Consider the following 25127-nt stretch of genomic DNA (forward strand, 5'->3'; position numbering starts at 1 on the left):
AACATTTGTGTATTAGATGGTGAATAAAGGGTGATCATTCGCTTCTCTAACTCTCATTCTCTCATCTATTGAAGGTGTTCTTTGTGATCCACCTCCACTCTGGTCCCATGGCCAACACCCTGCCGCCCATTGTCGACCCTGACCCCTTGCTCTCTTGTGACCTGATGGATGGCCGTGACGCCTTCCTGACTCTGGCCAGGGACAAGCACTGGGAGTTCAGCTCCCTCAGAAGGTGCAAGTGGAGCACCATGTGCATGCTCGTTGAGCTGCACAACCAGGGACAGGACCGCTTTGTCTACACATGCAATGAGTGCAAGCACCATGTGGAGACACGCTGGCACTGCACTGTGTGCGAGGTGAGTAACTACTCTTACTACTATCAGTGTGCTGTATTTGATGCAATAGCAGTAACTCCTGTGTCAGTGTCTTGTGCCTGAAACAGTTAAATCACAGTGTTAAAAAGTTCATTGTAAGTGGAAGTCATATAAGGACAGACATAGATTAATCAGGAATATTTATGGGCTACATAAAAGTTGTATTCTTAACAACAAGAGTTCATTTTTTAAGATGTTGACAAATGTTTGTATCAGACTTGGTTTGACTCATTCTTATTACTGTTTCCATGTCTGCCCTTTTTTTGCAGGACTTTGATCTCTGCATTAGTTGTTACAACATAAAGGGACACGAGCACCAGATGGTGAAGTGGGGTCTTGGTCTGGACGACGACAGCAACAGCCAGAGTGGGGAGGCCTCCAAGAGCCCGCAGGAGAGCCGGCGCTTAAGTATCCAACGCTGCATCCAGTCCCTGGTCCATGCTTGTCAGTGTCGCAATGCCAACTGCTCTCTGCCGTCCTGCCAGAAGATGAAGAGAGTGGTGCAGCACACCAAAGGCTGCAAGCGCAAAACCAACGGTGGCTGCCCTGTCTGCAAGCAGCTTATCGCGTTATGCTGTTACCATGCTAAGCACTGTCAGGAGAACAAGTGTCCTGTCCCGTTCTGCCTGAACATCAAGCACAAGCTTCGCCAGCAGCAGCTGCAGCACAGGCTGCAGCAGGCCCAGCTGATGAGGAGAAGAATGGCCACCATGCAAGGCAGAACCATGCCGCTACCGTCCCCGCCAGCCTCAGCTGCTCCCAGCACTCCCACTTCCCATGCCCAGCCCAACACTCCCCAGACGCCCCAGCAGCCACTCTCCAACCAGCCACAGACACCCAACTCAGCAGGTGTCATGTCCCCCTCTTTCCCCAACACACCTCGCAATGGCCAGCCTCAAGCACCAGTGTCTCAGGGCAAGCCTGGGCCCCAGGCCTCCCCTCTACACCAACAGCAGTCCCCTCTCCCCCAGCCACCCCAGCCACCTCAGCAGCTACAGCAGCAGCCTCCACTTGCTGCAGTCAAGATGGCACGGCACATTGAGATGATGGCACAGGCCCAGCAGAACTACCGGGTCAACATGAACGGCTTGCCCATGAACCCCCAGCAGCCACAGCAGCGCATGTCTGGACCAATGCAGCCACCCATGCAGATGGTGCCAGGGCCCCGGGGACCACAGGTCATGCAACCGGGCATGGCTCCAGGACAGTGGCCTGGAGCTGCAGGGCCCATGCAGGCAGCTCAGACTCAACAACCAGGCCTTGTCCCAGGTCAGACCCCACAACAGGCCATGACCATGCAGCGAGCCATGATACAACCTCAGCAGGGCCAGAGGATGCTGATTCCACAGCAGCCTGGTGCCCGGCCACAGACACCCCAGAGACCTGGTGCTATTGCACCCAACGCTCTGCAGGACCTTCTCCGCACCCTCAAGTCTCCCAGCTCACCCCAGCAGCAGCAGCAAGTTCTCAACATCCTGAAATCAAACCCTCAGCTAATGGCTGCTTTCATCAAACAGCGCACAGCGAAGTACCATGCCAACCAGCCGCAGCCACAGCAGCAGCAGCAAGCAGGTCAACAACAGCAACCTGGCATGCCAACAATGCAGGCCATGGCCATGCCAGGAGGGACAGTGCAGAGGCCGGGGATGGCCCCTCAGCAGCCCCAGCAGCCTCCTGCGCAGGGCATGGCCACGTTAGGTGCTCAAGGGCAGCTGATGAACGCAGCACACAACACCAACCCCCAGATCCAGGAGCTCTACCGTCGGCAGCTCTTAAGACAGCAACAACAACAGCAGCAGCAGCAGCAGCAACAACAGCAGCAGCAGCAGCAGCAACAACAACAACAACAGCAACAGCAACAACAGGGTGTGATGCCTCAGGGTCATCCTGGCCAGTTCCCTGCCCAAGCGCAGGGTACAGCAGCTACATACTCCCAGCTCCGCATGCAGCAACAACAGCAACAGATAGCCATGCAGGCAGGTGCAGGAGCGGCTGGGGGACCCATGGGCCAGCTCCCACCCATGGCTCAGATGGCTCAACCTGGCATGGGGATGGACTCCACCCAGAACATACTGCATCAGCGAATGCTCCAGCAACAACAGCAGCAGCAACTTCCGCAGCAGCAGCAGGCTGTCCTCAAGCAGCAGATGGGCTCTCCTGCCCAGCCCAGCCCCATGAGCCCCCAGACCCACCTGCTGGCTGGCCAGCCCCAGGGTGGAGGCCACCTCCCTGGCCAGCCCACACTAGCCAATGCCCTCAACAACCAGGTCCGCTCCCCCGCACCAGTCCAGTCCCCTTGTCCGCCCTCACAACAGCAGCCCCAGCAGCGGCCACATTCCAGTCCCTCACCGCAGGTCCAGAACCAGCCCCAGCCCTCGCCGCAGCATCCACATCCACCCCACTCGGGTTCCCCCCATCCAGGACTCGGGGGCCCGCTGTCAGGATCCATGGAGCAGGGGCACTTGGGGACACCAGAACAGAGCGCGATGCTACCGCAGCTTAACACGCCCAACAGAGGGGGGCTGAACAGTGACTTGGGGATGGTGGGGGATGCTACAGGGGACACTCTGGAGAAGTTTGTGGAGGGATTGTAGCATTTCTGCTGGGACCTAAAGAACACAATCTTGCTCCCAGGGACCCATCCTCCCACTCTTCTTCCTCCTTGGTTCCCCTCGGTTTCTTTATCCCGTTAGAGGGCTTTGTTTGTTCTTTCTAAGGTTGAACGGTTTTTTGTACTGACATGTAAAAAGTTTCAACTGTTGTAAAAAGAAAAAAGAAAATTTGGTCACAGAAAAAAAGTCAACACTTATAGGGAATGTAATTGTTTCCTAAACCCAAGTGATGGGTGTCTCTTCTTTAAGATGTTGAGGGATTTGCAAGTTGCTTCTTAAATGAAATTTAAATCACAAAGAATATATTTTTTGGTTGAGACCAAATGTGTTCAATACTCAATTTATTTTTGGTTTGTTTTTGGTATGGTTTCATGCCTTTCTCATTTCTTTTTTTTAAAGAAAATGTACAATTGCATTATATTATTCATATCTTTTTATTTTGTACCTTTGGAAAAGAAACTAAAAGCATTTTTTGTTCAAACTGTAAAATATTTTGTCTGGAAATTGGGCCAGGTTTTCGTTCTCTTCTCAAGCTGTCATTCCTGGCAATTGTTATCTAGTGTTGTACCATTACTCCAAGATGATGCGTTCAGGGACCGTTCCCCTCTTCTTTGTGTGTATGAAGAGCACTCAGTTGTATTAAAATAGGAAATGGACTGCGGCAGGTTGTGTATACACGGGCATGTATGCAGGCGCACATGAAGACACTGACACACAAACCCTCACAGTCACTAAAATAACTACAGTTCCGACTGGTTTCACAAACACAGACAGCAAGGACTGCAACCTACATCTCAGAGGCCTGGAATTTGGAAAATCTGTCTTGCAGGTGTAGAAAATTGTTGTTTTGACATTAAAAAGAATTTGTCATACTTTTTTTGTCATACAAATGTTGTAAAGTGTAAAGAGAGTGTGAGAAAGAGACCAGCCCCCTAAGCTGAAGTGGAATGATCACCGGTTGTTTGTAGGCCACATCTCGGATGGCGCCCCATCCTCTAAATTTTACACTAAGCTGTGTGCGATCTAGAGATGAGGGGCACATTTGAGATTCACCTGGAGGAAAACAAAATGTTATCAACCCTCATTCCTCTCACAAAAACTTGAACTGGGGGGGATTTACTTTTTCTCCTATTGTAAATCTAGTTATTAAGCAAAATACTATAAATATAAGGAAGAGAGAATGAAATCACTGTATAAACTGGTAAAAGACTCATTTCTTACTTATATACCATATTGTTAAATAAACTGTGTGCAACAGAAGAACTCCAGTGCTCTGACTAAATAATAAGGCATCACTCCTGTTGGTTTGTGTTCATTTGGTTGAGCTCAACAGCGTTTCATCATCCGATGGTCGCCCAAAACGGTGAGCGGAAAAATAAGTGATATCGGTCCCTCAACCGCATGCCTGCGTCTGTACTTTTCCACCTGAAAATAACATTTATTTCTAATGTATCGATTTTCTTTCGAGATCACTTGAGCAACTTCATGGATGGATGTGGTGGAGGGTGAACATCTTACCCTCCCTTTTTAGTCGGTAAGAGTTCACCCCGCTTCCAGTGCTACAGCATTAATCAATGTTAAATTCGAACAAATGACTCCAGCACCAATGAAAATTTAAATGTCTGAAGCATTTCAAAACGAACTGTGATAGATGAGAAAACAGCCACTTTGCCTAAAGTCAAGTTTTCAAAGTGTAATGGAAATATTGAGAGGATTCATGTCATATGCCTCAGTCCCTACCTCTAATTCAAGTCTCGTGCTTTGCAGACGTGTTTAAAGTGGGACACAAAGCACAGTACCTTTCTATAAATGTACTGTTTTTAAGAGCTAATGAATCAGCATAACATCTTGTCTGGATTCCAGGCTCAAAAAGACATACAGATACACAATAGTTCAAGGATAGAAGGAGGGTTTTCAAATAAAAGGGTTATTCAGACGGTGACTTATTTTTGTTTGTTATATATGTGTAGTCAGACATTGAAATATTAGAAACAAGTTGAAGTGGTCTGGCTAAGCTTTGTGACTATCTTATTGAAAATGACTAGGTTAAGCATCCACAGCAGACATTTATATTTTAAACATACTTTAGATATGTTAGACCTTTATTTTATTGTTTCCTGGTCTCTCAGTTTCTGCCCGTCTGGTGATGGTGTGATCTGCTGTACTCTGAGAGGTTAAGACACTTTATTCCTCAGCTCCTCAGGGAACCTAATATTGACAACCTGTCAAATGCTAAAGGGACTATAATTTAGTACTTTATTAAGACAGGTACAGGGTAAAAACATCAGTGCTGTGTGTAAGGACAAATATCCACTCTTTGAAAGGTGCCTCAATTGACTTTTTACCAGTTATAATTTGCCCTGTTTTGCAATTTTAGGTATTTGCAGTAAATGCAATAGCTTATGATTTAATCATAGCTACTAAAATATACATTTGGCTGTTTAAATAGTATTACGTTGGGCCTTGCGTCTAATTATAAACGCTAGAAGCGAATTCTGTAGCCACGTCATTTTGGCGCTACGCATTCATTCGTTCTGAGTCACATGACCGGAAGCTCAAATACGTGATTGAGTGGCACGTTTTTTAACCCAACCGCAGAGCGAGGTTGAAGTGCGTGAGAAAAAATGTCAATTCAGAGCCAATCAGAGCCAGAGTCGGGGCGGGAAATAATAACTCAGTAGACCGTGAGTAATTTTGAAACAAAAATAACCCCCGCCGACTTCTTGTCTGCTTTATCAGCCATAGAAATGATATACAGGGGCACATATCGTTTAAAATTCACGAGAATCACCACTGCAACAGAGCTGCAAATGAGCAGCGATGAGGCGGAAAGCTAAAGAGGAAATTCATCAAACCTGGGTGAGGTTAAGGTCTTAGCATTACCGGCTAACTGTTTAACCACTTGCTATCCAACTGTTATTTTCTCAACAAACATTCCATTTCAGACATTATTCGTGAAGAAATGGTCCCAGGCAGAACATAGTTTTGTAAACGTGTGTTTGCATCGACGGACAGAAAAGCTGTCTTTGAATTTTACAGCAAAAGAACCTTTAATCTTGCTACCGTGTAGTTAACGTCCCTGCTTGAGCAAATTTAACTGTTCGTGTCTCAGGGGACCCTTGGTTTTCCTTGAATGTCACTCTGGACAAACTGAACTGGCTCTCTTTCCAGCTGGGGACATGTCAGCGTGGCCTTTTATTGTGAGACAAAGTACACCATCATGGATGATTCGGACCAGGACTTTGTTGATCTCTGCTCAAAGCGGCTGAAACGAGCCCGCAAGAAACCAGGTGAGCCCAGACAGCCGTGGAAAGCAGAGCAGCAGCCCTCCAGTCAGGCAAGCGATGGAGAAAAGAGGAGAAATAACAAAAGAGATGGCGACGGTGGGACTAAGTGTTCTGGCACCCAGCAGCATGTGATCTGTGGGGGGGCTGTATGCAATTCAGGGGATGCTGGGTCGCCAGGTGTGGCTGCAGCAGCAGGACCGAGGGCAGAGAGAGGTTTGACGGCAAAAGACAAAGTCCTCCAGAGAATGCAACAGTTCAAGAGAGCCAGTCCACAGAGGATGGGACACAAGGACAAGAGCCAGACAAAAAACCACGAGAATGACAGTGTGCCTCTTCCACCTCAGGTGCAGACACAAGGTAAGATGACAGGATGCTCTTGAGACACACTGTTAGTATGCAGCGTTGTTGGCCCAGTGAACAGATGTGGTTTTCTCTCCGAGTGATTGTTTTCTCCATCATGTCATGCAGTAGACCTGGTGTGCATCTCAACATTTTTCACCATGTATCCCAACAGTGCTAATGTATCAATGTCTTTGTGATGACTAGTTGTACTTTTGGGAGATATTTACTAACAAGAAGATGACAGGCTTTGGATACAGCGCTTATACATGTTGCTATTTTAGCACACTCTTTGCTTGTATCTGTATCTCCCACCTCCACTCTGTGCTCTACCTAGATGCTCCAGAATCCCTCAGCTCAGGCCACCATGCAGAGTCCTTGGACAGTGACGAGGCTCTGGCCATGCAGATGCAGCAGGAGCTGGACAGGGAGGCAGCACAAGTCCAGACGGTTGACCTGGAGGATGGAGGCCTCTTCTTCTGTCAGATCTGCCACAGAGACCTGTCACACATGACCCCTGAGGGGAGAACACAGCACCTCAACAGGTTTGGACATTTCCATTTGTATTCTTGTATTCTACTGATTATTACTGTTATTGCTGATTTGGAACAGTAAAATGAACTAAACTTGACTGCAGACCACAGGTAGGCACTGTACTGGCAGACACACTGAGCAAGAATGACCCCTTTTTGCAGGTGTTTGGATGAGAGTGAAGAGAGTGGCTCAGCCCCTCCTGCTCCTCCTCCTCCTCCTGGGGTTCCTGACTGTCCCATCTGTGGCAAGAAGTTTAAGTCCCAGAAGAGTCGCTCGGCCCACCTGAAGCGCTGCTCCTCAGTCATGGGCGTCCCTCCGGCTGTGCTGCTGCAGGCTCTGCAGAGACAGGCTGAAGAGACCCAGAATGTCCTCACTTCTAACATACTGTGAGTGAGCCTCAGTTCAACCCATCCACAAGAAAGTTCCTTGATATATCCCTGAGCTTGCAATCAGTCGATTGGTGCACCTGCTCTACAAGTATTTTTGAGATATTCAAAATTTCGATGATGACCATCCACATACAGACTGGTTTCTCTACATCATTTCAATCAGAGTGATTAGTAGAGAGAGAGAATGTTGAACTTAATGTAATGTGTCATTACTTACCAATCTTTTCCCACAACAGAAATAGCTTACCTATCACTGCACAGCAGAATATGATATCTACAAAGCTTAATCAAACCTCTGTTCATTTCTTTCTCCAGCACAGAGACTGGAGGCACCAAAAGAAAAGGCCCATCCAAGCCAGGCCTCCCAGTAAGGAAGAAACCCAGAAAGAAGACTGAGCCCCTGGACGAAGACACCATGGTGGCAATGGCTTTGTCCTCCTCCCTGCTGGAACAGGAGGGGGAGTCTAAGAGACTGGTACAAATGGAGGCCACTGCCTCTCACATCTCCATGACTGCAGTGCTGAAGTGGAGGCCAGACACAGGTACAGTAACATTGTGATAAATAATGTGTTTTTTTGATAAAGCACACAGAGCAGGGAAGATTCTGTCTCACAGAGGAGCACAGTTATGTTCCTCATTACTGTTATTCATTGATCCTCATAGTGTGCAAGGCTGTGAGCTTCAGCTGTGCTACGGCCTCTGCTGCTTGTTGCATTGCAGCTGACAAAAGACAAAAGTAGTCCACTTAACGAAAGATAACCAGTAACTGGATCACTGACAGTTGCCTGTGGTATAAGCCAAACCAGTATCTAAACCTATAGACTATCACCTTTGTATCATCATCACTAATCTTTTATAAACCAAAAGATTTAGAAGTTTTTACTGTTAGTGCTTGAGCTCTGTGCATGTTTACGGGGCCTTCAGATGCATCACCTCCCTCCCTCCCTTCCCTCCTCTCGGTACAGGTAAGGGGCGCGGGAAGAGGAAAAAGGGCGCCGTCCCTCGTCCTCCTCCACTCCTCCTGGTTCAGGATGCTGAGGCAGCTCAGGCGAGGCTCCAGGAACGTGTTGCTGCTTTCCTTTTACGCAGCCGGGCTCCCTCTCCCCCCACCCCGACCCGCTGCCCCAGCAGTCTGCCTGGCTGGAACGGTGCTGCCCCCCTCTGGCAGAAGAGCAAACTACTGGATGCAGGCTCCACTTGTCAGTTTGATTTCTACACCCCAGAGCTCAGAGAGTTCATCTTGCCTTGGGCATTGGCAGCGGTGAGAGAGACCAAAGACACGTTCACATACTTCATGTAGTGTTTCTTTGTTCTTAGAACTGAACCGGTAGTTGAACTGAAATCAGAGCGGCAAGCTCCCTTTTTTTTAATCAAATGTCACTCAAGATAGAGAACCACACACTGCCTGGTAGTTATGGCCTGTCCTTGAAAGACAAAGGAGCAGATTAACAGAAAGTCTCAAACTGTGAAAGGCAGATGCTGGGTTTTGTTCATGATTAGTAATAGCTGCCGGTGGATCCAGCTGTTATTTTTTCTGGTCTGAAGTCATAATCGATATTGTTATTATGTTGATGAATTTAGTAAATGTATTAAAATGCCTTGACTTTATAGCAAACCTGTCTTGTTCAGATACTAGAACATACATTTGTCACAGAAATAGTAGAACAGACATCCATCCACTCACTTAGATGCTTTTAATATATTTTCTCTGCTCAGCTGACATCCCTGTACATCACATGGAGGTTGATTGACAGTGTACAATTGGTACACACATTTCTCTAGACTGAGCTATTTACTCTACTTAAGTTGTCTCTACCAACATGCAGCTCAGCACAGCAGTCAATCTCACACCCAGAATGCACCAGTGCAACCAACACGCTTGGTACACATCTCAGGGTCAGACCTCACAGCACATGTCCTCTCTTACAAAACGCCTGGGTAGGAATCTCTTTGCATGCCTGATCTGATCCAACCCTGGCAGCCTTCTACAGATATGTCCAGACATCCAGTATTTATCATATATAATGCAGGAGAGACATCTGATCATGTGGTAATTCTTTGAGATACAGATGTAGCAGTTCAGTTTTTACAATTGTATCTAGTTTTTTTTGTGTCAGTTGAATTTGAGGGAGAAACAATTCATGAAATTTGAAAAATGGGGTCATGGGTTGTTTTGAGGTTCTGAATTAAATTGGTGGCTGCAATGTGAGCTTTCATGATGGGGTGAATATTTGACCAAAGGATTGAAATGAAATCTCAGCTGAGTGAAAGTGATACTGTTCTCCTCCACTTCTTCAAACAGTTTCCCCTCGGGGATCAATAAAGGAATTCTGATTCTTATTCTGATAGACTGATGCAGCCTCCTGCAGCACCATCAACAAGCCTGAGTCTTCTGTCCAGTCTGCAAGTGAAGGAGCTCCTGTCTCAGGAACCAGGGCCTCCATCCCGCCATCCTCCTCCCAGACTGCTGCCGCCTCCACAGGGACAGAGCAGCTACCAGTGAGCAGCCAGGCTCTCCAAGACCTGATGGATCTGGCTGAAGACGGCATGACCCTCACCCAGTGTGGAAACATTACTTCAGGCCCTGACAAAGGTAACACACACAGTACAGTATGCCTATACAATGTTTGTTTATGTGTAGAGGCATGTGCATGCCCAGATAACAGAAACAAACCTTCTAATGTTAGTGACTCTACTGGTCATCAGTTTTGCTCATAATTGTGTTTTTGCCCCCAGAGAAGAGTGCCAATCTGATCACAAGCCTTCATCTGAGCGGCTTTGTCCCAGAGGAGTCAGAGGAGCAGGCTGACCTCTGTGCGAGCAGCTTCCTACCAGAAAGAACATGCACACGCTCAGACGACAGCCGCAGCCGAGCGAGGAGGATGACTGATCAACCAGGAGCAGATGAGGAGCGAGGCAGCCACCGATCAGTAAGACCAGATGTCATTGCACTTGGATCCTCCATCTTTCTCATCATTTGTATCTTCTTTTACTGATTGTATCCACCCATAATTGAATACGACAACTAATTACAAAGTAACAAGTAATCCAGGAGAAATATTGTATCAGATTGTTTAATACATTACATGCCACGTTCCTTGAGTTCCTTTTTCCTCCGGGCTGAGATAATACATGCAGTATAATACATGTTGTCTGTGCCTGCTGTGTGCCTTTGTGCATTAACTCTGCCATGCACTGAGTCCAGTGTTTCCTGCTGGTGTTTCCTCTGTAGGTGGCGCTGTCCAGACTGGCATCAGACCTGAGCAGCATGGTGAACAACCCTCAGTTCAGTGATGTGCAGCTCCAGGTGGACAGTGGAGAAGTCTACTTTGCTCATTCCTTCATGGTGTACGCTCGCTGCCCCCTGCTGGCAGAAATGGTAAAAATGATCACTGTGTCTGAAAAAGCACTGCAGCCCCGTTAATATTTTAAATATTAACTGTGGTATAAATGGCTGGATTCTTACGAGCCAGTTGTTTCAGCCTCTCTAATTAAGCCAAGCAGAGGCTTTCCAGTACATTTCAGTGATTAGCAGTGATTTGTGGACCTGATTTTGTCCAAAGCTTTTATTCTCTTTCACTTTAAACCAGCATTTTCTCCTTCCTGCCCTGCTCCACTCACAGGTACATGAAAGTGGTTTTGGGGTGCAGGAGGAGGGGATGCCTGCAGCCCAGAGGGTGCTGATTAGCGATGTCCCGGGACATGCAGTTTGTGCTTTGCTGCACTACCTCTACACAGCCGACTGCTCCATCCCACTGTCTCTGCAGCCTTATGTACTGGAGCTTGCTTCCAGGTTAGTATGCAGTATATGAACAAGGACATTTATTTCATAATGAGCAGTATGGTCCGTCAGTGATGCCTTACATTGAAAAATGTCTTCTCTTTTTGTGTCTGTAAAGGTTTGATTTGCAGGAGCTACAGCGGCTTTGCGAGCTCCACAGAGAAGGAGATGAGGAAGACCACATGAACCAGGAGGAGAATGTCAACAACCATACCGACCAGGCCTTCGTGGAGCTGCTCCGCTCCATGTGGAATGACGGGGATGAAGAAAACGAGGGTACAGATACAGAGGGAGGAAGTAATGAAGAGAGAGGATTGGAAGAAGATCGTCAAGCCGATGACCTCGCAGCAGGTGACAGAGACATCTGTGAGGAGAAGGTGAACGAGGAAGAGCTGGAGGAGATCTATGAGTTTGCTGCCACGCAGAGAAAGAAGGAGGAGGAAGAAGAGAGTATGGAGGAGGAGGAGAAGGTAGATGAGGAAGAAACTGGAGGAGAAGTGTTCACAAAACTGACAGAACCCAAAAGAAGCTCAACAGGCCTGCAGCGGCACCCTCTCCTGGAGCCAGACCCCAGTCTGGATCGCAGCTACAGCCGTCTCTTCTCAGACTCCTGGGGGGTCTATGAGGAAAGAGATCCCACCTCCTTACCTTCTACTTCTGGACAGTCAAAGACACACATCCCTCAATCCCGGAAACACCAGTCCCCTCGTAAACCCCCATGTGAACTGTCCGGCAGAGCTTTGCTTCAGTCTTCAGCAAGTTCTCTCAGCCCTCCACCCAGTACATCCAACCTGCCTATCCCAGGTCCGTCCCCTGGTCAAGTGTGTGATGCGGGGACAGATGCTGTTGACCTGGACGTGCCTGAAGAAGGTCTCCCTTTTAAGAGAGAAAGCCAGGGTCCTCGTAGTATTTGTGTGCCTCTTTCTCCTGATTCGACTCCGAAAAAGAAGGAACCCGAGCTCATAGTTTTGTCTGACTCCAGTGATGAAATGGAGGTAGTTGTCAGTTCATGCAGTCCTTCGCAACATTCTCCTTGTGCTGTCCAGAACCTTCAGAGCTACACGCAGATCAAACCTCAGCCAGCCCTGAAACCAAATGCATGCACCCCGGAGAATCAGAAGTTCAGGAGTTTAGAGTTCAGTCCTGAGGATCCATCTGCAGCGCCGGTTCAAAGTCATGGAGGTTCCAGGTGTGACCAGAGTCCGGTGGACTTTTCTCCAGAGGTGTCCTGGCTGATCCCGTCCACTCCGCTCCAGCATGGAGCAAGCACTGCAACCAGCTTCACTCAGACCAAAAACAGCATGTGCAGGACACAGCTGTTCCCTAAAGGTGACTCCTCTTCATCTGATTTCTCCTCTCCTGCTTTACCGTTTAACAACAGACTTCAGACCTCCAACAGTCCAGTTTCTGCCCGCACTGGCCCAGCACAGAGCAGTGTTCCCAGGTTAAAACTGGACAAGACCGCTCCCTGTAGCTCCAGCACTGACCTCAACTTTTGTCCTAATGGAAACAGTCGTTGTGATGTGAGTAAACTCAGAGAAGTGTTCCCAGTTTCCTCGAGCCAATCTAAGAGCTCATACCCTTCAAGTTTGACTTCCTCAAAGCAGGATACACCCCTCCACCTCCACCTCCAGCCTTACAGCAGCACTCCCCTGCACACTGAGCTCCACCAGCCTCCTGTTCTTCTTGGCACTTCCCCGCTCCACAGCAACCTCAGTAAGCAGAGGTTGACAATCCAAGGAAGGGATAGGGCACCATCTGATAGCCCAGAGGAGACAGAGCCAGGAAGCTTTCATCTCTCCCCCCTGTCTGACCCTTCAGATCCACCCTCCTCTTCCTCTCGCAGAAGTCTTCAAAATTCACAGAGACAAAGTAACTCCTCTCGTCAAAGCCGAGCATCTGTTGAGTCCAGCGACAATGCAGCGGGTGAGCCAACAAGAAGGGGAATAAGAGATGAGGAAGGAGAGAGAGAGTGCAAAAATAAAGACATGGGTTATGAAGGAGAGCAGGAAGAAGCAACAGGAGACAATGGAGTGCCAGAAGTTGCTGAATCCAGTTTCCAGCAGAGTTTCATGGCCATGGACGAGCCCCCCATAGCCTTCAACGACTCGTGGGGCCTCAACGATGCCAACCCGGGCTGCTTCAGTCTGAGGCTGGAGGACAGCAGAGGATCCAGCCAGCAGGAACAGCGAGAAACAGCCAGGTCATCTTCCTCTACTGACTGTCAGCTGTCGCCACCTAGTGTCCATGTTTTGAACAGCAGTGTGACTGCGCCCTCTTCGTCCAGAGTCCACAGTTCACAACCATCCACCGGCAGACAGGCTCATACAGGCCCTTCAGCCACCCCGTCGCCACCTGACCCCACCACTGGGACCACACCAGAAATCAGCAACAGCCTCCTGGACTCCAAAGTATGGGACAGCTGGGAGGAGGAGGAAGAAGAGGAGGAGGTGCTTCCTCTCTCTCAGAGGGTGAACCCCTCTGCTCAGCTCAAAACACCTGGTAAGTCTTCTTACTCTCGCTACAGTGTGTGTGATTTGCCTCAAATGTAGTTTTACAAAATCATGAAAAATATATAAAAAAATATTGTTTTATTAACGCGTTAACGCAAATCAATTTTAACAGCGTCATTTTTTTTATTACGAGATTAACGTTCTTTGCGACCTAGTGAACTTGTAGTTCTTTATAAGCTGTGGCCACTGCTAGTAACGTAAGAAAAACTAAAGGACCCGGTTATAAACCGGAAAACAAAACAAAAAATCGGCACGCCCCACGCAGGTGTTTGGCCTTGCCTGCACGCTAGCTGTGAAAGAGTAGGCTACCGGTTTGTGTGGATGTCAAGCGCGAAACGCCGAAATGGATGCGAATAAGATTCTGAATGGAAAGTTAAGTTTCAAAAAGTTTCCAGATGGGTCGACTGACAAGACCAAAGTTATCTGTGTGTATGGTCGGTGTGAACTGAATTATCAATGTAGCACATCCAGTCTGAAATACCACTTGATGGCCAAACACACGGCGAATGCGAATTCTCCGCCGCCTCCTTGTCAAAACCGGGCGACAATGGATGGCTTTCGACAGAGGCATATGGATGCTATTATGTTCAAAGGAAACTTAAGAAAGGAAAGTTTAAGCCATGGTTTACAGTAACTGCACTATAGCCTGAGTTCTAGTTTACAATGATGTGCACTTTGTCATCTGTTTATTGACAGTGTTAAATTGTGAGATTTGGTTCATTCAAATGTGAATGACTGCTCAAAGTGAGAATGTTAGTGTGAAATAAAACACTACACGTTGTTGTTTTCAATTAAAAAACATTTGCACAAAGCGAGCCTATCCACTTTTCCATGTTGATGAGTATTAAAATGATAATTAATGGGACATTTTGCATAGATGAAAATGTGCTATTAATTTGCGATTAATCACAAGTTAACTATGACATTCATGAGATTAATCGCGATTAAATATTTTAATCAATTGACAACACTACTTTAAGTATTAAAGAGTAAAACTGGAGCTGTTTGATAGTCACATTTAATTATATTAATATGAACATTTCTGCTGAAAGATTGAAACAGATCATCTTCTCCAGACTGCGTCGCACCAAACTGGTCATCCACCTTGAAAACAAGCACTCTGTCAGTCCTAACTGCATTAGGTGTGCCAAGCTGGCAAGCTTAAGCCAGATCCAATTATAAACACTTCATTGGTGAAAACACCATAACCAAGGAATGTTTGGTTAAGATCTATTTAATGAAGTGAAAAACCTTTGATTTCACTGCCCTCAGTTGTGTTTTATGTTCAGACTGGAGTGTTAAACAATGTCTTCCCGTGTGTCTTGTCAGCACCATCACGCAATAAACGGCGGCGTACCTTGGTGCCCATCACTCCGTTGCCCCACTACTCTGACATGGACACACCGGAGCTCAAGAACAAACTCAACAGGTCAGTCGGTTCACTCTCATCCTGGCCCTCACATTAAAGACAGGGTGAAGAGGGGACTCATGGTTTTTCCAAATAGTTGTTTTCTCACTCTCCTCAAACTTCCAGACTCCATTGACAAAAACAGTCGTTTTTCCTTGCAGAACATGGGTGTCATCGGTTAGTTTGTCTGTATGTTGTGTGTGTGTATGTTGGTGTTTTAAAGGGTTAGTTTGGATATTCTGCGAGGTAAAATTACAGTTTTTGTCAATGGAGTTTGGTGGCTTTGTGAAGAGCGATGTCCTTTCCATGATGTTTGACTGTTTTCAGACCCTTGTAGTAACAATCTGAGCCTGTGACCATTTCTTAAACTTTTTGTGCATATTAATCATTTAGACCCCAAAATCGGGCCCAGGTTTAAAAATACTGGAATCACCCTTTAACCGAGGAGCCTATCCAATTACCCCTCCACAGCCTCTCTATCAACTCGGTCTGTCTGGCTGTCTTTTGTTCAGGCTGTTTTCCTCTCGTCCATCTGTTTATTTGTTCATCTGTCTGTCACAAAAGCCTCTTACTTTCTCCTCTGTGCAGGTTTGGTGTTCGGCCTTTACCCAAGCGCCAGATGATCCTCAAACTGAAGGAGATCCACCAGTACACCCACCAGCTGGTCAGCTCCGACTCTGAGGATGAGGCATCCTCTGCGCCCTGCGCTGCTCAGATGAAGCCCCCACCCAGAAGTTCAGTGTCCGCTGGCAACAAGCCAGTGTCCTGCACCCAGACAGAGAGGTTTAAAGAGCCTGGAGCGCCCGCTGCCACCTCTCTGAAACACAGCGTAGAGGAGGGGGCCGAGTTGCTCTCTGCCTCTCAGGGCTCTAACACCTCCTCAACTGCTGCCAGTGAAGAATCTGAAAGGTACCGTGTCGATTCAAGTGTGTGGAAAATATTTTTGCACCGTCTCTGGATGTCTCTGGGAATCGGGGTTGTGTTCAAGCTGTTTGATCAATTGCTGTTTACTACATTATCTGGTGTAAGAGGTGCCTCAGCCCCCGCCGTTTAATGGATGCAAAATGACTCCATTGAAGCACCACTTCACTTTGTGACTTTTTCTTTTAAAATAAAACAGCACATTGTTATTTGTGTAAATCGTCTACTTATTACCAAAGCATTTATCAGTAACACAGTTAAGATGGAAAGAAATGAGTGTTTTGCGTTGCATGTTGATTTAAGTGGAGCTCCTGTATTCAGTGCTGCTGCTCTTTTCACCAGTGCTACTTGTTGTTATTCTGGAGCCCTACAGCCTCTTTAATTTGGGTTGCAAGATGTTGTATTGTCACATAAATATGAAACTTGTTGCCTAGAAGTAACTTCCATAAGTACGGTACACGCATCTAACCACTTCCTGCTCTCTCAGCAGGTCCAACCCAGAGCTCTGCCTCTCCTCCGATGGAGGCTCAGACAGCGAGGACGGCATCTCTGCCTCCCAGGTGGCAACGCGCCTCCATGATCGCCTCCGAGCAGTGCGCTCCTTCATTCTGTCTGAGTCCGAACTGTACACACAGATCCTCCAGTACCAGCCTCTGGTCCTGTCCCAGCTCCAGGAGCGGCTCAAGGCGGCCGGCATCCGCTTGGGAGCTGCCAAGCTGGCGGACTATCTGGACTCCCAGTGTATCACATTTACAACAGCCAAGCCGAGCCACGCCGGCCACGGGCGGGGCAAGAAGACAGGCAAGAGGGCAAAGGCAGCGGGTGAAAGTGGAGCGAGCAGGAGAAGAGGTCCTACGGCCATTCATTAAATCTTTGACTGCAAGAACGTGTGAAAGGCACCAGGTTTTATTTTAGTGCAAAACATTTGTGTGAAAATACCTTCAGACAGAAGAGGCCTTAAAAACTGAATTATGAAATGTTTTAACTCAGCTGATTCCTCAGCAGTGGACTTCAGGTTTTACCACTTTGTTTCAAACGATGTAAACTGCTTTTAGCTATTTGTTTCAAATGTTTTGTTTATTGTGAACTCTCACTGTGAAAATAAAAAATGTGAATGTCGCTGTGGCTCAAGGGCACAAATGATTCCTCAGACTGAAAAGTGATCTCAGGGTAGATTTGGTGGTAAAAAAGTTCATCCTTCGCATGTGGTGTTATACCAACTCAAACTGTAACAGTAGCTGTTTTAATCATCACGTTTCCTCCATTAATACGCACATTTCTACAGTCCAGTCAGATCATGTGGTCTACAGGCACGCTGCTATATTTGTTCAGTATTCTCAAGACATCACATGTAGAAACAAACTGACCATCAGCCTTGAAAACAAAGCAGCAGTGTATCCAGACAGAAGGAAAACAATCCAGAGCAGATCAGTTAAATATAGATCGTATACTCCAAACATTGTGCACAACAATTACTTTACATTAAAATGTGAAAATGTCCCCAAATATCTTGGGAGGGCTTAAAAAACTGGAAGGTTTTTCCCGATATATCGTTTATTTCTGGGCCTATTTTTCCAGCTGAAACAATTAATTGCTAAATCAAAATTAACTAGCAGCAGTTTTGATAATTGATTACATTTTGGGCTGAAACTGACATTTTTTCAATTGTGTCAGAAGGATCAAGATGTCGATATAGAGCATATCGTTAGCCTCATAGCATAATTGCCTAAGTCATTTTTTGGCCAAATTGAGATATCTGCCTAACTCTACTCTCCTGACACTGCTGCTTCATCCTGCCTTATCACCCGAAAAACCTTAAAATATGACTTAGGCAATTATGCTATGAGGCTAACGATATATATTATCAAGATAGTTGCTAATTGAATTTTCTCTTGATCTACTAATCAATCACTTACATTAGCTCTGACGCTTAAATCAACTGTCAGTCAAAAACTCCAGCTGATCTCTGACTTTGCTCGCTCAGCCACATTAAACAAACATCAGTAAACAGTTGTTTCCCAGAAGTTGTAGCAATGAGACGAGCTGACGGGGATATGACGCCACTGACAGGCGAGCAAATGAAACGTTACCCTTACCTTGAATAAATGTACGTTATCCTAAATATTTCCATCATTGTTCAAAGCCAGAGAAAAGTACACAACTCAACACGTACAAGTCAAGTTGTTTTTAGAGATTTAACTATATTTTATTCACTGCACCTTTAAGGAAAAGGTAGAGGGCCCACTTTTTTGTTGTTGTTTTTCCTAATCAAGCCAATTAACCGAGGAGTCTGTCTGACTGCCTCCCACAGTCTCTGTCAACTTAGTGTTTTCTGTCTCAGGCTGATTTCCTCCCATCCATCTGCTTGTTTGTTCGTCTGTCCGTCCGTCACAAAAGCCTCTTACTTTCTCCCCTGTGCAGCTGATCAGCTCTGACTCTGAGGATGAGACACCCTCTGCAGGCCGCGCTGCTCAGATGAATCCCTGTCACACACGCTCATGATATCAGGGAGATTTAAAAGACTTTACATGCAGGTACAAATTACACAAGAAGAAGACTTTATTCATCCTCAAAAAATGATGACAAGTTTTCAAAGACAGCCGGCACTCAGCTGATTCCTCAACAGTAGACTTCAGGTTTTGTTTCAAACTATGTTAATAGGTTTTATATTTAAGTATTTTCCTTCAAATCTTAACATATTACGAAAATATTAAAAAATGTCAATCTTGCTGCGGTCTAAGGATACAAATGGTTCCCCAGACTAAAATCATGTTGCGTATGTGATGGCACAAAAGTGAATCGTTAGCATGCGGTGGTCAAATCAGAGCAAACGAACAGAAACGATCCGTCACATGGGAGGTTTTTGAAAAACATTTTACTTCTTTCCCTCTTCTGTAGATTTCTATTAAAAGATCAGCCTTGGCGTACATACAACTGAGCACACTTGAGAAAGGAGGCAGGTTCTTGAGCAGGAAAAGAAATCTCACAACTTCTATCTGATTCAAGTAGAGAGAGACAGGTCTGTCGTAGCAGCACAACTGCACGGCAGCACTGGGAGTTCGCACTCGGGTCGCTGTCGTTGCATCAGGGAGTTTTTGTGTTGTGCACCCAGTCTCCTCTACAGCAGCGTGAAGCACAGGGCATCAAATCAGATTCCAAATTACGTACGACCGTTAAGCACCACAGATCCCGGAGACGCGTCCGCCTCCTTGCCACTGCTGTGATGCTGTCATCTATGGAGCATCGACGCGGTGCTTCCTGTCCCGGCTCCGTGCCTCGCACAGTCATGACAGGTTGGCAATGTTGGCAAGGAAGCGCTGAGCCCACCACTCCTCCAGGTCTATGGGCACAAAGTCTGCACAGAAAAAGAGGCAGCAGAGGTGACAGAGAATTAAAGCTTAATCCGCGTCTTATGATTCATTCATTTTCCTCATTAATTATTCACTTTGTCACATGGAATCCAAAAAACAAAGGATGAAAAACCAGAGGGGGCCAAAATACCAACCAAGAGTTCAAGTGTTTTCCTGTACTGAGTTGGTGGTCTAACTGTCCATCTCACTATGTTGTGGTCTCTTATCTTAAAAAAAGACTGAATGTTTTCTCCACAATACTGCAATAACATGTTAGCATGCTGACAATAATGCTAATGTCAGCATGCTAACATGTTGATGTTCAATAGGTATAATGTTTACCATGTTCCCCAACTCAGTTTAGCATGTTAGCATGCTAACATTTGCTAATTTCCCCTAAAAATAAAGAACAGCTGAAGCAGATTTGTGGTTTTATCGGACAAATAAAAATTTGACCTGATGATGGAGCTAAATGAAAGGTCATTAAAGTTATTACAGTTAATATCCTGAGGGAAATGTGAACATCTATCCCAAACTGAATGTCAGTCCGCCCAACAGTTGTCGAGACATTTCACTCAAAACCAGAATGTTCAACCTCTAGAGGAAAAGTGAGGGGATCACTACAGTCAGTAGACGTCATCCTCTGGGGACCATGAATGTCTCTACATATTATATTTTGCAGAGATCCACGTGAACATTGTTCAGATATATCTTGAACAAAGTCAGTTGAGCTGAAATACATATAGATTTTAGACATCTGTCACAACCTCTCAGGACAGTGAGCCACAGAAGGAACTGGAACACCAGGTGAGTGCGAGTCAAGACAGGCCCCACGATGAGCAGCCTGGGCTGGCTCATCTGGAACAGCCAGGCTCCCATAGAGCAAGCAAGAGTTGTTAAAAATTAAAGTACACTATTACAACAGCTGCCCTATGTCTGCAGATAAAGCTGAGCCAAAAAGAGAAATGGGAGCAGCCATTCAGCCATTCATTTTAAGTAACCAGGAAAAAATAAAAACATGCGAGATAACTGGTTCAAAGTTCAGGAAAAAAAAACCAGGAAGAGGTTTATCTGCTCGGATCTCATAAAAGTGTCAGCAGTGAAATATGAAGGCTGATTTACTTTGATGTCGTATTCTTTGAAGCATTTCAGCAGGTGAATGAGCGTATGCTAATCAAAATGTGTGGAGTGGAGACACGGGTACTTACTCTTCATCGCAGCACTGGGAGTCTTCTCAGTGTACTGAATGGGCCCCGGGCTGTCAGTTGAAGGCCTACCGTCCCCGTCCCCCAGCTTCTGCTCCACCTCCTGCCATGCTGCAAGCGAACAAACACACAGTGTACGCTGAGTAAACTGAAATTGATCAACAGGAATTCTTCATCTGCATTGCTACCTGGATGCAGGTGTTTTATTTAAACTTGATAAAAAACATTTTCTGTCCTTTTTTCCCCACATTTCTGATCTCACTCAAACATCCAAGCACCTTTGGGTGGAGGGTGGACTGGTCTGTGGGGTGTGATTTATCTGCTGTGGGTGAAGGTTTTCCAGCTTCACCCACAGATAAGCCTCAAGGTTTTCGCTCGCCTTCAACACAAACACGACTTACTTACAGTTTGTGCAGCCTGTTTAGCTTAAACTAATGTGTAGATGTCAAATCTAAAAAACCAACAAGCCGCTGCGTGTGTGCGTGGAGGAGGGTGCAGACATCTGATCATTTCTGGAGGTGACATTTATTGTCTCTTCTGTTTTCTTGCCATAGTGAACATGTTCAGCTGGAGCGGTGTTTTCTGTCTTAACACAGCTTGACGGATTGTGCCAGAGGTTTTTTCTTTAGGTGCGAGCGCTGAAGAAGAGTGAGGCCCTTGTCCCCAGCTGAATGCCACAGACCAGTCTTTCCTGGCAGCCCTCCAAGAGCAACACAGATAAGATGGGTCATGCCGATTCAGCTATACAAGTCATTCATTTCCACTGGCCAGCAGTCAGGCATGCTGGGTAAACTTCAAGACAAGGTGAACAGCGCACACGCTTTAATCATTACTGACTACAAGCAGCATTCCTCTTCTGAAGTACCCTCTGTTGGCAGTTTGTTGCCACATTAAGTTTCATATGTGAGGCTGCTTGTGAAGGAGCGTCTGAACATTCAACCTCGTGTGTAACTGCTTGATATGTGATATGTGGCTGCAGTTTTAAACGTCGTGACAAAACAGGTTTACTCTGTATTAAAATGAGCAGCTCAGCACTGCGGTTTCTGCAACACTTCTGGGCAGTTACTGAGGAATTAGTCTGAAACAAGTTAGATGATCATTCATCTTCAGATAGTCCCTAACAGGTAGTTTAATCAATCATATACTAGAATATACAGTCCATATTGAGATGGTAAGAACACAGTGTTAGCTACTTGCAACTATCCAGGATTTCTTGCCCGATCAATCGACTGATTGAGCACGCTGGCAGTCGGACAACTTGTATTTTTGCAGTTTTGAAAATGAGTCACATGGTGAACATGTAGGAACCATCAGCTACAGTGCGGCTGCTCAGTCAGGAAGAAATGTGTTGTAAAGAACAAGGAAATTAAAAGATCATCTGCTCGCCACACTGCCCCAAGTTCCATCCTCTGACCTCAAAAGACAGATCTATAGATTGTATCTTCTTCAGGGTTGGAGGTGTAATCTTGGCACTGCGACCTGCACCCACCCATGTACTCATCCTGCGACCCTCACCTTCATACACAAATCTGACGTTCTCTTCATGTGCGGGAGTGAATCCCTCTCCTGGGCTGGCGGCCTTGTGTGTGGCTGCGCTGTGGTAGCGCTTCCCGTTCAGACGATTGAACACGATCTTTGGGGGAGGAGAGCTGGAGAGACCAGACAGAGTTCGTTAGAGAACATCAGTTGGGGGGGGGGGGGGGGGGGGGGGGGGGGGGGGGGACATGAGCCTCAGATTATGTTGTTAGCTTTTAGACAAAATGAGGTGGCGGATTCATTCTTGACCTTGGACAAAAGAATGTAAGCAATCATGCTCAGTTTATTTCAGAGTTCCCAGTTTATTACATACACCTATCAAACACTAACGCATGCTGATATACGCAAGACACCCCATAGTTTGTGGTGCTGTTTAACTGTTAGGCGTTATCAGCTGGAAATTGAGAGGATCTCTCAGTGATGCAGGTATTTCCGAGCAGCACCTGAATGAAGCACGGGACCTCTGCCGGCTATGAAGCCACAGCAGGCAGGTGGGGTCCCAGGTGACGAAGCGACGACACACGCTCACGCAGAGAAAGGCTGTCTGATATCCCCGCATGCTCACGGCCGGTCTTTCCGGCTGTGCAGTGAACCCGCGTGCTAAAGTTTGTGTCCGATAATGGATGCAGCGACGTCGTACCGATGTGTTACATGATCGCAGGCACGGCGCACGTGCAGAGTATTTTGGGCCCACTCCGCTCAAACGGCCCGGATAAGTAATCTAAACAACAAATACAACAAAACAAGACTTCAGGCAGCTACTTACTTCAATGAGTGTGATGGCTTGAGCTTCAAGTCGCTGAATTTGCACTCGATTTGTTGTGTGGGACCTTTCGAAGACAAAAATCAGAGTTAAATCGTTTTCATGCAGCACAGATCACCTTTAAACGCTCTGCGCGTGAACACAAGCTTTGTAACAGCTGCAATAATCCCAGACTTTCCCCCGTCGGTCCAAAAGCAGTCTGATGTTACATTGCATCATGCTTTAGATAACAGACCCATTCACCAACCTGTCCTCCGTTGTGTAACGAGTTTGCTGGGACCTCTGGTGATTGTGTACATCATGTGAACGCCAGTAACCTCAAGAAATTCTGGGGTTTCCCTGTTCAAAGACTGTCTGGCTTGTTAATTATCAGGCGCAATCATTGACTGTCAACTCCGCAACTTCCAGTCCTGTGTCCGCTCCTCCTGACGCAGCCACGATGAGGGGAAAAAAATGGTAACGTTGGATTTGTTCCCCAGGTCAGCTGCTCCAGAGTCGGCCTGAAGCCTGCAGGAGACTCGGTTTGACTTGTTGCCCGCTGTATATTAATACGCAGCCTGCTGCCCCTCCTAACCAGCAGGTGTTCAGCCGTAATAAACCGACGTCCGCTGCTCCTGCGAGAGGTTGTGTGTAGGTCATCCAAGGAGAAAGCGGCTCCACATGCCGGGGATCAGTCAGTCAGAAGGGGGACACTGTGGTTCCTGACGTCCGAGGATAGTGACACTCCAGGCCGGACACTGTGTCCTATGTGCTCCGCTGATGCTCGGGGACCGTCTGCGGCAGCTCTGCTCTCTGACAGAATGCAAGGACACAGAACACTTTGATATTTTCATCAGGACGGAAAACTACCATGCTGTGAAACGTCAAGATAGACAGAGTTTGGGGCAGGACTTCCGGTCATAATTTTCCAAAATAAAACAACAGTCCTGTTTTGATGCCACGAGTTTGAAAGAAGACACTGCGGTATAATATGATGTATCATTGAAAATAATAGATTTCAACCATGTCCTATTTGACGTTTAGTACATGGAAATACAGTCAACATTTTGAGGTTAACTTGAGTAATTGGAACATATTTCTGAAAAAATAAACTTTTCAATAAATCTTCTGAAACCTGAAAATACTGCACTGTGTTCTTATAGTCTCTCTCTCTGTGTACGCTTTAGGCAAACGTGCCCAAGTCAACATTGCTTACAACAAAAGTGCCTCAAATATAGGCCACTTATTTATAATGTGCAATTACTATTTAACAACATCCCAAAGCAGGATCATGTCTACTCTTCCATTATTTTCTAATGTTGAATTCAGGCTTTTGAACTTGCTGAATATTTCAGTAGGATTTCAAGTTTCTCTACCACTGCCTTCTTTTCGGTGCTTTTACTTTGAAGTTGGAGTCGCTTTTCGCTCGCGTTGTTACTGTTTATATCCGGTCGGACTGCTTTACGGAGCTGGGCAACCCCCCTTAGTGACGTCAGTGCACGCCCCTCAGATGGGGCATTGGAGGAGGAGCGGAGAGATCACCTTTCACCTAATAAACCTGGGGCGCAGATGAAGAAGACTGACATAAAACGGTTTTCTGCAGTCTGCAGCTTTGCTTTCAACTTAAATACTTGTAATAATAACTAGTAGAGTCTGACGAAGATATACTATTTAACTAATATTTCTAAGGACTAACAGCACGCGTAGTGTCACACAAAAGCTTATAATAAACATATTTTATCTCCAGTTGCAGGCCATCTGCTATTACATTGATATAAGGGCATATTTTATTGCATTCCTGCATCTCAGACACACCACAGAGTCATCGTAGGTAACCTGTGTCGCTGATGTGAAAATCACCTGAGTGTCTCTGCACAGTGTGAGCTGACAGTCTGCGTACTAAGTGAAGATCAGGGGGACAAGAAGCAGCTCAGACAGGCTTATCCAGGGTGATATCTAACACTACACCTCCCACTCTCCCCCCGTTCATCTGTACTATGTGGGTTAATGACCACAGACTCCAGGCCAGGAGGCTAATCATCAACTGTCCACACTACAAAGGCTTAGCGTTAACAGCAGAGGCCAAACCCTGGTCAGACCATGCTCACGTTGTACTGTACGAGACACAGTCATCCG

The 25127-nt window shown here is 46.4% G+C and overlaps 3 protein-coding genes across 6 annotated transcripts in view; 2 read left to right on the top strand and 1 right to left on the bottom strand.

The window, feature by feature from the left end:
- The window catches only part of crebbpa (CREB binding protein a), a 45444-nt gene extending 41195 nt beyond the window's left edge, over nucleotides 1-4249 (top strand). For all 4 annotated transcript variants that reach the window (XM_070982526.1, XM_070982534.1, XM_070982554.1 and 1 more), the window contains 2 exons: nucleotides 75-356; nucleotides 644-4249. In XM_070982526.1, the coding sequence (XP_070838627.1) occupies nucleotides 75-356; nucleotides 644-2968 (2607 nt within the window). In that variant the 3' untranslated portion in view covers nucleotides 2969-4249. The remainder of the gene's footprint in view (nucleotides 1-74; nucleotides 357-643) is intronic.
- A 1405-nt stretch (nucleotides 4250-5654) lies between these two features.
- Nucleotides 5655-17282, top strand: slx4 (SLX4 structure-specific endonuclease subunit homolog (S. cerevisiae)). Its single transcript, XM_070988283.1, has 13 exons — nucleotides 5655-6630; nucleotides 6950-7157; nucleotides 7308-7532; nucleotides 7851-8077; nucleotides 8501-8796; nucleotides 9885-10128; nucleotides 10272-10465; nucleotides 10768-10914; nucleotides 11159-11328; nucleotides 11435-13818; nucleotides 15159-15258; nucleotides 15826-16146; nucleotides 16649-17282. Exons 1-13 carry the CDS (start codon nucleotides 6207-6209, stop codon nucleotides 17025-17027), a joined length of 5319 nt encoding a protein of 1772 aa, XP_070844384.1. The 5' UTR covers nucleotides 5655-6206; the 3' UTR covers nucleotides 17028-17282.
- Nucleotides 17283-18694: 1412 nt separating this feature from the next.
- On the bottom strand, nucleotides 18695-23919 carry mcrip2 (MAPK regulated corepressor interacting protein 2). The gene is made up of 5 exons (XM_070980135.1): nucleotides 23260-23919; nucleotides 23016-23079; nucleotides 22229-22362; nucleotides 20717-20824; nucleotides 18695-19513 (listed from the first exon to the last, which is right to left on the bottom strand). The coding sequence occupies exons 1-5, from the start codon at nucleotides 23312-23314 to the stop codon at nucleotides 19443-19445; spliced, it is 432 nt and encodes a 143-aa protein (XP_070836236.1). The 5' UTR covers nucleotides 23315-23919; the 3' UTR covers nucleotides 18695-19442.
- Nucleotides 23920-25127: the final 1208 nt, after the last annotated feature.

This window comes from Chaetodon trifascialis, chromosome 2 (assembly GCF_039877785.1).
Source record: "Chaetodon trifascialis isolate fChaTrf1 chromosome 2, fChaTrf1.hap1, whole genome shotgun sequence".
In the NCBI taxonomy this organism is placed as follows: domain Eukaryota; kingdom Metazoa; phylum Chordata; class Actinopteri; order Chaetodontiformes; family Chaetodontidae; genus Chaetodon; species Chaetodon trifascialis.

Excerpts from the sequence above, each read along its gene's own strand:
- slx4 (XM_070988283.1), top strand. The coding sequence starts at position 6,207 with ATGGATGATTCGGACCAGGACTTTGTTGATCTCTGCTCAAAGCGGCTG. Across the intron at positions 6,631-6,949 it reads ACCTCAGGTGCAGACACAAG|ATGCTCCAGAATCCCTCAGC; the intron begins GTAAGATGACAG and ends TGCTCTACCTAG. Across the intron at positions 13,819-15,158 it reads TGCTCAGCTCAAAACACCTG|CACCATCACGCAATAAACGG; the intron begins GTAAGTCTTCTT and ends GTGTCTTGTCAG.
- mcrip2 (XM_070980135.1), bottom strand. The coding sequence starts at position 23,314 with ATGATGTACACAATCACCAGAGGTCCCAGCAAACTCGTTACACAACGG. Across the intron at positions 23,080-23,259 it reads CGTTACACAACGGAGGACAG|GTCCCACACAACAAATCGAG; the intron begins GTTGGTGAATGG and ends TGTCTTCGAAAG. Across the intron at positions 19,514-20,716 it reads TCCCAGTGCTGCGATGAAGA|ACTTTGTGCCCATAGACCTG; the intron begins GTAAGTACCCGT and ends TTTTCTGTGCAG.